Source organism: Rhinopithecus roxellana, chromosome 2 (genome assembly GCF_007565055.1).
Source record: "Rhinopithecus roxellana isolate Shanxi Qingling chromosome 2, ASM756505v1, whole genome shotgun sequence".
NCBI lineage: Eukaryota > Metazoa > Chordata > Mammalia > Primates > Cercopithecidae > Rhinopithecus > Rhinopithecus roxellana.
In genome coordinates, this window is record NC_044550.1 from 119,689,738 (window position 1) to 119,702,103 (window position 12,366).

The 12,366-nt window shown below is 36.8% G+C and overlaps 1 protein-coding gene across 8 annotated transcripts in view; it reads right to left on the minus strand.

Moving 5' to 3' along the window:
- Positions 1 to 12,366, minus strand: part of CEP44 (centrosomal protein 44) — a 60,843-nt gene that overhangs the window by 21,490 nt on the left and 26,987 nt on the right. For all 8 annotated transcript variants that reach the window (XM_030919226.1, XM_030919212.1, XM_030919231.1 and 5 more), the window contains exons 6-8: positions 9,029 to 9,199; positions 2,481 to 2,687; positions 1,668 to 1,743 (exon numbers count right to left, since the gene is read on the minus strand). In XM_030919226.1, the coding sequence (XP_030775086.1) occupies positions 1,668 to 1,743; positions 2,481 to 2,687; positions 9,029 to 9,199 (454 nt within the window). The remainder of the gene's footprint in view (positions 1 to 1,667; positions 1,744 to 2,480; positions 2,688 to 9,028; positions 9,200 to 12,366) is intronic.

A 12,366-nucleotide genomic window follows, 5' to 3' on the forward strand; every position in this document is an offset into this window, starting at 1 on the left:
GAGCAACATAGCAAGACCTCGTTTTACTAAAAACAATAAATAAATAAATAAAAATTATCCAGGTGTGGAGGCACACACCTGCATTGCAGTCTCAGCCACTCAGGAGGCTGAGGCAGGAGGATCACTTTAGGCCAAAGAGTTAACGTCTAGGAGACCGCAATGAGCTATGATTGTACCACTGAACTCCAGCCTGAGCAACACAGTAAGACCACCCTTATCTCAAAAAAAAAAAAAAACCTAGCTATGTGTTTTCTAAATAGGTTAAAGGTATATTCTATAATCATATCATTAAAAAAAAAATAAGCCTGAGCATGTAAAATCAAACTTGCAAGAGGCAATGTTTTGCAAATCACAAGCATTCAATATTTTTTCAGTGAATAAATATTTAAACTCTACTATATGCAAATACTGGTGATAAAAGCACAGATACACTTTCTGTGTGCTAGACAGGCAGACCATAAGATAAAGTTTTTGCTCTCAAGGATCTTATACTCAAGTGTTAACATTTGTTGAATAGACTATGTGAATGGATAAATAAAACATGCAACATTTTACCAAATCTGCAATCTGCAGTCTATAATAAATTTAGTTGCCTTAAATGCATCTCAAATAATCATATTTAATAACCTAATCACTGAAATTGTTCTTTGTGCAATGATATTGATATGTGTTCCAAATATGCAGTGGTTAAGAAAAAACTTCAGATCAGTTGCCTGGATTCAGATTTGATCTACCATTCAATAACTGTGTGACCTTTGTCGTAGTTACTTAATTTTGCTGTACTTCAGTTTCCTCAACTGTAGCATATAAAAATAGTACTTATCTTGCATGGTTACTTCAGGAATTAAATGAGTTAATATAGTAGTTAGAATAGTGCCAGGCACACTGTTAGTGCTAGAATATATATTGTTATTTTATTGTTACACATATGGTAGAGCTGAAAGATTTTATAATGTTAACGATCCACAGATATTAAAAATTTAACTTGATGAATTCTCAATTGGACAAAACATCTCTTCTATGGACATGATTTAATCATAGACATGGCACAAAATTTAGATCTGTCTTTTAAAAAAATATAAGAATCAAAAAAAAACAAAGCTGTCACTGCAAAACAGAAATCTTATACTTGCTGCTCAGTCACACTGAGCAAAATATCAGTAGCCTAGTAAAGTTATGTGACCAGGAAAAGACCTGTTCTAATATCAGATCTTTCCCATTTTATCATTACCAGTGAACCATTCACATGGAAGAGGTTTGCAATACTTTATAGGTTACTGACAAATGTGTTTTCTTCTCTTACATATTATTATTTACATATGAGAAAGCTACTACCTACCTAAGCTTAAATTTAAAAACTTGGAGGTCAATTTTAAAATTCTAGAGCACTTGATTATTCTAGAATGATTAAAACAGTAAAATATCTCTAAACATTTTCAATTTTGTACACTGAAATTTATTCACCCACTGTGTTATGTGAAATTAGTAGGCTGGCTTCATAAGCAATTCTCGGCTTTAGTAGTCTGTAGGTTCATTATTTTCTTTGTTCTAGGAGCTTTGTAATTTCTAAACAATGAAGCTTAAGAATATTAAAATTACCAAATACCTGTAACAATCATTTTTCTGAAAACTCATCATACCAATTCTCACAATGTTTACAAACTTACGAGGATTCAGAAGGTCCATGTTGCTACAAGAAGCGTAGTCTTCATTAATTTCATTAAACTCTACATATTCGTCATTCTGGAATAACACAGTTAAATATTTAGAATGAAATAAAAAGAAAAACCCTCTCATTTTATATTCTTACTACTGAGCATAAAATATAAAGGTAGCATGATAAATGTTTAAACATTTTTAATTTTTTATTAAAGCAATACGTATACTGTATATTCCTACATATAAGAAATGTTTTAAATATGGAAGCAGATAGCAAGCTTCTTGAATCTATCAACTTCACTTTTTAGGAAGGAAAGACAGACTAGAAATCGAAATCCTGAGTAAAAGAAACAAATTTCTCAGATTTGATAAGGCAATGATAAATTTGGTAACTATTCTATGAAATACACAATATGATTGAAGTAAATGAGTGAAAAAAAGACAGGAAGAGTTATCAATATCTTCTGTATCTTTTCCACCCTACGAAAATAGGTCATTTGTACTATTAAAAGATACAAAATAATTCTAAGCTTTTCATAATATCTATCATATTCTTACCTCATTTTAAGTTCTTCAAGCATCATTAACATCTATAAAAGCTCAACTTACAAGTTTTTCATATCATCTTATTCAATGAAGAGAGAAACAACAGCCACAACATCATATAGGCTATATTTAAACAGGACTTCATTCTAACTAGACATTTTCTCATTATTCAAATATTCTCATATTTAGCATTTCCAAAAAAATACACATACAACAATCAAAAAAATACTTTGTTATATGTGAGATATTTTATAAATGTTAAAAGAAGAAAATACCTTTTTAGACAAAAGCATTTCCGTTTCAAGAAGAGTGACACGACTAAGCAGATTAGTCCAGGTGTTTTCATCTACCATCACATTTCCTTTCATTTTTTGTTCCAAACAGTCTAACCTTTTCTCTATCAAAGTCAGTTCCTTAAGCTTTTCTTGGCATTCAGCAAGCATAGTCTGTAGTGCAGTAATCTCAGGATTAACATTTATACCCTAAAAAGATTAGAGAGATTAAAAATAAAATTAAACAAACTAAAATTTCTTTAAAATTGATGTTTCTCACTTCCACAGTGTTATCTCAATAGTTAGGAGAGATGGTCCTGCTCAAGAGTTAAAAGGTTTATCTCTGGAGGGAGACTACTTGGCCACTTAAACTAGTTCTGAGACTTACGATCTTGATGCTTCCATTTCCTCATTAAAAAAAAAAAAGAGAGATAAAAGAAGTATCTATTTCATATGATTCTTCTGATAATGAGTTAATTTGCATGATTCTTTTAATACCAGCTAGTAAAATAAAACTATTACTAACTAGCTTCTTGAAACAACACCTAGCACAAAGCTAAGAGGAAATGACTAAAAACACTTAGTGCACTGAGATTATTCGGTTTGCCATGTAACAGGAAGTAGGTCCAATGGCCATCTGGTAGTTTTTGTAAGTGCCAACTGTATATTGATATACTGAGATATATAGAAGTCACAAGACATAGAAACATAGAAAAAGAAGTTTTAGCAGAAACAATAGACATCAGACATATTGGGGTCTGTGGCAATTAAGAGTAATAGAAATGTTTATTATTATTATTACACTTTAAGTTCTAGGGTACCTGTGCACAATGTGGAGGTTTGTTACATATGTATCCATGTGCCATGTTGGTGTGCTGCACTCATTAACTCCTCATTTACATTAAGTATATCTTCTAATGCTATCCCTCCCCGCTACCCCCACCCCATGACAAGCCCTGGTGTGTGATGTTCCCCTTCCTGTGTCCAAGTGTTCTCACTGTTCAATTCCCACCTATGAATGAGAACATGCGGTGTTCGGTTTTCTGTCCTGCTGATAGTTTGCTGAGAATGATGATTTCCAGCTTCATCCATGTCCCTACGAAGGACATGAGCTCATCTATTTTATGGCTGTATAGTATTCCATGGTGTATATGTGCCACATTTTCTTAATCCAGGCTATCACTGATGGACATTTGGGTTGGTTCCAAGTCTTTGCTATTGTGAATAGTGCCAAAATAAACATATGTGAGCATGTGTCTTTATAGTAGCATGATTTATAATCCTTTGGGTATTTACCTAGTAATGGCATGGCTGGGTCAAATGGTATTTCTAGTTCTAGATCCTTGAGGAATCGTCACACTGTCTTCCACAATGGTTGAACTAGTTTAGAGTCCCACCAACAGTGCAAAAGTTTCTTTCTCCACATCCTCTCCAGCACCTGTTGATTCCTGACTTTTTAATGATTGCCATTCTAACTGGTGTGAGATGGTATCTCATTGTGGTTTTGATTTGCATTTCTCTGATGGCCAGTGATGATGAGCATTTTTTCATGTGTCTGTTAGCTGCATAAATGTGTTCTTTTGAGAAGTATCTGTTCATATCCTTAGCCCACTTTTTGATGGGGTTCTTTGATTTTTTCTTGTAAATTTAAGTTCTTTGTAGATTCTGGATATTAGCCCTTTGTCAGATAGGTAGATTGCAAAACTTTTCTCCCATTCTGTAGGTTGCCTGTTCACTCTGATGGTAGTTTCTTTTGCTATGCAAAAGCTCTTTAGTTTAATTAGATCCCATTGGTCAATTTTGGCTTTTGTTGCCATTGCTTTTGGTGTTTTAGACATGAAGTCCTTGGCCACACCTATGTCCTAAATGGTATTGCCTAGGTTTTCTTCTATGGTTTTTATAGTTTTAGATCTAACAGGTAAGCCTTTAATCCATCTTGAATTAATTTTTTATAAAGTATAAGGAAGGGATCCAGTTTCAGCTTTCTACATATGGCTAGCCAGTTTTCCCAGCACCATTTATTAAATAGGGAATCCTTTCCCCATTTCTTGCTTTTGTCAGGTTTCTCAAAGATCAGATGGTTGTAGATGTGTGGTATTATTTCTGAGGGCTGTGTTCTGTTCCATTGGTCTATATCTCTGTTTTGGTACCAGTACCATGCTGTTTTGGTTACTGTAGCTTTGTAGTATAGTTTGAAGTCAGCTAGCATGATGCCTCCAGCTTTCTTTTGGCTTAGGATGGTCTTGGCAATGCGGGCTCTTTTTTGGTTCCATATGAACTTTAGTTTTTTCCAATTCGGTAAAGAAAGTCATTGGTAGCTTGATGGGGATGGCACTGAATCTATAAATTACCTTGGGCAGTGTAGCCATTTTCACAATATTGATTCTTTCTATCCTTGAGCATGGAATGTTCTTCCATTTGTGTCCTCTTTCATTTCGTTGAGCAGTGGTTTGTAGTTCTCCTTGAAGAGGTCCTTCACATCCCTTGTAAGATGGATTCCTAGGTATTTTATTCTCTTTGACGCAATTGTGAATGGGAGTTCACTCATGATTTGGCTCTCTGTTTGTCTGTTATTGGTGTATAGGAATGTTTGTGATTTTGCACAATGATTTTGTATCCTGAGACTTTGCTGAAGTTGCTTATCAGCTTAAGGAGATTTTGGGCTGAAATAATGGGGTTTTCTAAACACACAATCATGTTATCTGCAAACAGGGACAATTTGAATTCCTCTTTTCCTAACTGAATACCCTTTATTTCTTTCTCCTGTATGATCGCCCTGGCCAGAACTTCCAACACTATGTTGAATAGGAGTGGTGAGAGAGGACATCCCTCTCTTGTGCCAGTTTTCAAAGGGAATGGTTCCAGTTTTTGCCCATTCAGTATATTGGCTGTGGGTTTGCTATAAATAGCTCTTATTATTTTGAGATATGTCCCATCAATACCTAATTTATTGAGAGTTTTTTGCATGAAGGGTTGCTGAATTTTGTTGAAGGCTTTTTTCTGTATCTATTGAGATAATCATGTGGTTTTTGTCTTTGGTTCTGTTTATAGAATGGATTATGCTTATTGATTTGCATATGTGGAACCAGCCTTGCAGCCTAGGTATGAAGCTCACTTGATCATGGTGGATATAAGCTTTTTGATGGGCTGCTGTATTCGATTTGCCAGTATTTTATCAAGGATTTTTGCATCGATGTTCATCAGGGACACTGGTCTAAAATTCTCTTTTTTTGTTGTGTCTCTGCCAGGCTTTGGTATCAGGATGATGCTAGCCTCATAAAATGAGTTCAGGAGGATTCCCTCTTTTTCTATCGATTGGAATAGTTTCAGAAGGAATGGTACCAGCTCCTCTTGGTACCTCTGGTAGAATTTGGCTGTGAATCTGTCTGGTCCTGGACTTTTTTTGGTTTGTAGGCTATTAATTATTGCCTCAATTTCAGAGCCTGTTATTGGTCAATTCAGGGATCTGAGACGAAGCTTCCAGAGGAACGATCAGGCAGCAACATTTGCTGTTCTGCAATATTCGCTGTTCTGCAGCCTCCGCTGCTGATACCCAGGCAAACAGGGTCTGGAGTGGAACTCCAGCAAATTCCAACAGACCTGCAGCTGAGGGTCCTGACTGTTAGAAGGAAAACTAACTAATAGAAAGGATGTCCAGACCAAAACCCCATCTGTACGTCACCATCATCAATGACCAAAGGTAGATAAAACCACAAAGATGGGGAGAAATCAGAGGAGAAAAGCTGAAAATTCTAAAACTCAGAGCACCTGTCCTCCTCCAAAGGACAGCTCCTCGCCAGCAATGGAACAAAGCTGGATGGAGAATGACTTTGACAAGTTGAGAGAAGAAGGCTTCAGACAATCAGACTTCTCAGAGCTAAACGCAGATGTTCAAACCCATCGCAAAGAAGCTAAAAACCTTGAAAAAAGATTTGACAAATAGCTAACTAGAATAACCACTGTAGAGAAGTCCTTAAACGACCTGACGGAGCTGAAAACCACGGCATGAGAACTACGTGATGCATGCACAAGATTCAGTAGCCGATTCAATCAACTGGAAGAAAGGGTATCAGTGGTTGAAGATCAAAAGAATGAAATGAAGTGAGAAGAGAAGTTTAGAGAAAAAAGAGTAAAAAGAAACGAACAAAGCCTCCAAGAAATATGGGACTATGTGAAAAGACCAAATCTATGTCTGATAGGTATACCTGAAAAGTGATAGGGAGAATGGAATCAAGTTGGAAAACACTCTTCAGGATATCATCCAGGAGAACTTGCCCAATCTAGCAAGGCAGGGAAACATTCAAATTCAGGAAACACAGAGAACACCACAAAGATACTCCTTGAGAAGAGCAACTCCAAGACACATAATTGCCAGATTCACCAAAGTTGAAATGAAGGAAAAAATGTTAAGGGCAGCCAGAGAGAAAGGTCAGGTTGCCCACAAAGGGAAGCCCATCAGACTAACAGCAGATCTCTCGGCAGAAACTCTACAAGCCAGAAGAGAGTGGAGGCTAATATTCAACATTCTTAAAGAAAATAATTTTCAACCCAGAATTTCATATCCAGCTAAACTAAGCTTCATAAGTGATGGAGAAATAAAATCCTTTACAGACAAGCAAATGCTAAGAGATTTTGTCACCACCCGGCCTGCCTTACAAGAGCTCCTAAAGGAAGCACTAAACATGGAAAGGAACAACTGGTAGCAGCCACTGCAAAAACATGCCAAATTGTAAAAAACCTTGATGCTAGGAAGAAACTGCATCAACTAATGAGCAAAATAGCCAGCTAACATCATAATGACAGGATCAAATTCATACATAATAATATTAACCTTAAATGTAAACAGGCTAAATGGTCCAATTAAAAGACACAGACTGGCAAACTGGATAAAGAGTCAAGACCCATCAGTTTGCTGTACTCAGGAGACCCATCTCACATGCAGAGACACACATAGGCTCAAAATAAAGGATGGAGGAACATCTACCAAGCACATGGAAAACAAAAAGCAGGGGTTGCAATCCTAGTCTCTGATAAAACAGACCTTAAACCAACAAAGATTAAAAGAGACAAAGAAGGCCATTACATAATGGTAAAGGAATGAATTCAACAAGAAGAGCTAACTATCCTAAATATATATGCACCTAATACAGGAGCACCCAGATCCATAAAGCAAGTCCTTAGAGACCTACAAAGAGACTCAGACTCCCACACAATAATAATGAGAGACTTTAACAACCCACTGTCAACATTAGACAGATCAACGAGACAGAAAGTTAACAAGGATATCCAGGAATTGAACTCAACTCTGCAGCAAGCAGACCTAATAGAAACCTACAGAACTCTCCACCCCAAATCAACAGAATATACATTCTTCTCAGCACCACATCGCACTTATTCCAAAATTGACCACACAGTTGGAAGTAAAGCACTCCTCAGCAAACATAAAAGAACAGAAATTATAACAAACTGTCTCTCAGAGCACAGTGCAATCAAACTAGAACTCACAAGAAACTCACTCAAAACCACTCAACTACATGGAAACTGAACAACCTGCTCCTGCATGACTACTGGGTACATACATAACGAAATGAAGGCAGAAATAAAGATGTTCTTTGAAAGCAATGAGAACAAAGACACAACATACCAGAATCTCTGGGACACATTTAAAACAGTGTGTAGAGGGAAATTTATAGCACTAAATGCCCACAAGAAAAAGTGAGAAAGATCTAAAATTGACACCCTAACATCACAATTAAAAGAACTAGAGAAGCAAGAGCAAACACATTCAAAGCTAGCAGAAGGCAAGAAATAATTAAGATCAGAGCAGAACTGAAGGAGACAGAGACACAAAAAAAACCTTCAAAAAAATCAATGAATCCAGGAGCTGGTTTTTTGAAAAGATCAACAAAATTGATATTAGTCTTGCTAGTGAGCAATACTAATAAAGAAGAAAAGAGAGAAGAATCAAATAGATGCAATAAAAAATGATAAAGGGAGCACCACCACTGATCCCACAGAAACACAAACTACCATCAGAGAATACTATAAACACCTCTATGCAAATAAACTAGAAAATCTAGAAGAAACGGATAAATTCCTGGACACATACACCCTCCCAAGACTAAAGCTAGAAATGGTCTTTTAAGAGAGACAGAAAATAACAGCAAGGAGCCAGAAAGGAAAACGAATAGGCAATAAAGTGCCAATCTTTTTCATTCACCAATAAGAAAATAGGTGGTAGAGAACCTCCACTATGCAAAGTAGTGTATCTCTATGTCTCACTAAACTGTAGGTTCCTTAAAGCCAAGTACCATATCTCATTCTACTTTGCATTATCCCAATACTTAGCCCAGCACCCTACACATACGCAGCAAATATTTGTTGAATTATTTCAGTAAGACTTATTGATACTTAAGTAATCACAACATAGGTGAAATGTCATGATTAATAATTCAAAAGGCTAGAAATATTCCAAAGTTTAGAGGCTGAAATAATTACATATATTTAAGTATAAAATACTGGCATCTATTTAAAAAGTCCAAAATTGTTACCTGTTGCTCAGCCTTGATTTCAGGAACCTTTACTTCAGGCATCTTTATTTCAGTAGCATTTAAGTCAGATACATCAACTGCTTCATTAACATCTGTTATTGGACTTAATGTATCCTCAGAAATTTCAACATTATCTTCATTATACAAGTGACGAATCACCACAGCTTTCTTCTGCATAGAGAAAAATATGTAAGAAACACTTCAATGTTTTCCTCCCACAATTATTCATTTTTAAGTTCAGGGGTACATGTGCAGGTTTGTTACACAAGTAAATGTGTCATGGGGGTTTGATGTGCAGATTATTTCATCACCCAGGTATTAAACCTAGTACCCACTAGTTATTTTTCCTGAACCTCCTCCTACCCTCCACCCTCTGAAAGGCTCCAATGTGTGTTGTTTCCCTCTATGTGTCCATGCGTTCTCATCATTTAGCTCCCACTTACAAGTGAGAGCAAGTGGTATGTTTTTCTGTTTCTGCACTAGTATGCTAAGGATAAGGGCCTCCAGCTCCATCCATGTCCCTGCAAAGGACATGATCCCATTATTTTTTACGGCTACAGAGTATTCCATAGTGTTCATGTATCACATCTTCTTTATCTGCTCGATGATTGGTGGGCGTTGATTCCATGTCTTTCCTATTGTGAGTAGTGCTGCAATGAACACATGCATGCATGTGTCTTTACAACAGAACAATACATATTCCCTTAAATATATACCAAGTAATGGGACTGCTGGGTCAAATGGTATTTCTGTCTTTAGATCTTTGAGGAATTGCCACATTGTCTTCCACAGTAGTTGAACTAACTTACACTCCCACCAACAGTGTATAAGCATTCCCTTTTTTTCCGCAACCTCATCAGCATCTGTTATTTTTTGACTTTTTTTTTTCCATATTTGATAGTGTTTTTATTTTTTTTTATTTTTATTTTTTTTATTATACTTCAAGTTCTAGGGTACATGTGCATAACATGCAGGTTTGTTACATATGTATACTTGTGCCATGTTGGTGTGCTGCACCCATCAACTCGTCAGCACCCATCAATTTATCATTTATATCATGTATAACTCCCCAATGCAATCCCTCCCCCCTTCCCCCTCCCCATGATAGGGCCCAGTGAGTGATGTTCCCCTTCCCGAGTCCAAGTGATCTCATTGTTCAGTTCCCACCTATGAGTGAGAACATGCGGTGTTTGGTTTTCTCTTCTTGTGATAGTTTGCTAAGAATGATGGTTTCCAGCTGCATCCATGTCCCTACAAAGGACGCAAACTCATCCTTCTTTATGGCTGCATAGCATTCCATGGTGTATATGTGCCACATTTTCTTAATCCAGTCTGTCACAGATGGACATTTGGGTTGATTCCAAGTCTTTGCTATTGTGAATAGTGCCGCAATAAACATACGTGTGCATGTGTCTTTGTAGTAGAATAATTTATAATCCTTTGGGTATATACCCAGTAGTGGGATGGCTGGGTCATATGGTACATCTAGTTCTAGATCCTTGAGGAATTGCCATACTGTTTTCCATAATGGGTGAACTAGTTTACAATCTCACCAACAGTGTAAAAGTGTTCCTATTTCTCCACATCCTCTCCAAAATCTGTTGTTTCCTGATTTTTTAATGATTGCTGTTCTAACTGGTGTGAGATGGTATCTCATTGTGGTTTTGATTTGCATTTCTCTGATGGCCAGTGATGATGAGCATTTTTTCATGTGTCTGTTGGCTGTATGAATGTCTTCTTTTGAGAAATGTCTGTTCATATCCTTTGCCCACTTTTTGATGGGGTTGTTTGTTTTTCTTCTTGTATATTTGTTTGAGTTCTTTGTAGATTCCAGATATTAGCCCTTTGTCAGATGAGTAGGTTGCAAAAATTTTCTCCCATTCTGTAGGTTGCCTGTTCATTCTGATGGTAGTTTCTTTTGCTGTGCAAAAGCTCTTTAGTTTAATTAGATCCCATTTGTCAATTTTGGCTTTTGCTGCCATTGCTTTTGGTGTTTTAGACATGAAGTCCTTGCCCATGCCTATGTCCTGAATGGTACTACCTAGATTTTCTTCTAGGGTTTTTATGGTATTAGGTCTAACATTTAAGTCTCTAATCCATCTTGAATTAATCTTCGTATAAGGAGTAAGGAAAGGATCCAGTTTCAGCTTTCTACTTATGGCTAGCCAATTTTCCCAGCACCGTTTATTAAATAGGGAATCCTTTACCCATTTCTTGTTTCTCTCGGGTTTGTCAAAGATCAGATGGCTGTAGATGTGTGGTATTATTTCTGAGGACTCTGTTCTGTTCCATTGGTCTATATCTCTGTTTTGGTACCAGTACCATGCTGTTTTGGTTACTGTAGCCTTGTAGTATAGTTTGAAGTCAGGTAGCGTGACGCCTCCAACTTTGTCCTTTTGACTTAGGATTGTCTTAGGAATGCGGGCTCTTTTTTGGTTCCATATGAACTTTAAAGCAGTTTTTTCCAGTTCAGTGAAGAAACTTATTGGTAGCTTGATGGGGATGGCATTAAATCTATAAATAACCTTGGGCAGTATGGCCATTTTCACGATATTGATTCTTCCTATCCATGAGCATGGTATGTTCTTCCATTTGTTTGTGTCCTCTTTGATTTCACTGAGCAGTGGTTTGTAGTTCTCCTTGAAGAGGTCCTTTACATCCCTTGTAAGTTGGATTCCTAGGTATTTTATTCTCTTTGAAGCAATTGTGAATGGAAGTTCATTCCTGATTTGGCTCTCTGCTTGTCTGTTAGTGGTGTATAAGAATGCTTGTGATTTTTGCACATTAATTTTGTATCCTGAGACTTTGCTGAAGTTGCTTATCAGCTTAAGGAGATTTTGGGCTGAGACGATGGGGTTTTCTAAATATACAATTATGTCATCTGCAAACAGGGACAATTTGACTTCTTCTTTTCCTAACTGAATACCCTTGATTTCTTTCTCTTGCCTGATTGCCCTAGCCAGAACTTCCAACACTATGTTGAATAGGAGTGGTGAGAGAGGGCATCCCTGTCTTGTGACAGTTTTCAAAGGGAATTTTTCCAGTTTTTGCCCATTCAGTATGATATTAGATGTGGGTTTGTCATAAATAGCTCTTATTATTTTGAGGTACGTTCCATCAATACCGAATTTATTGAGCGTTTTTATCATGAAGGGCTGTTGAATTTTGTCAAAAGCCTTTTCTGCATCTATTGAGATAATCATGTGGTTCTTGTCTTTGGTTCTGTTTATATGCTGGATTACGTTTATTGATTTGCGAATGTTGAACCAGCCTTGCATCCCAGGGATGAAGCCCACTTGATCATGGTGGATAAGCTTTTGGATGTGCTGCTGAATCCG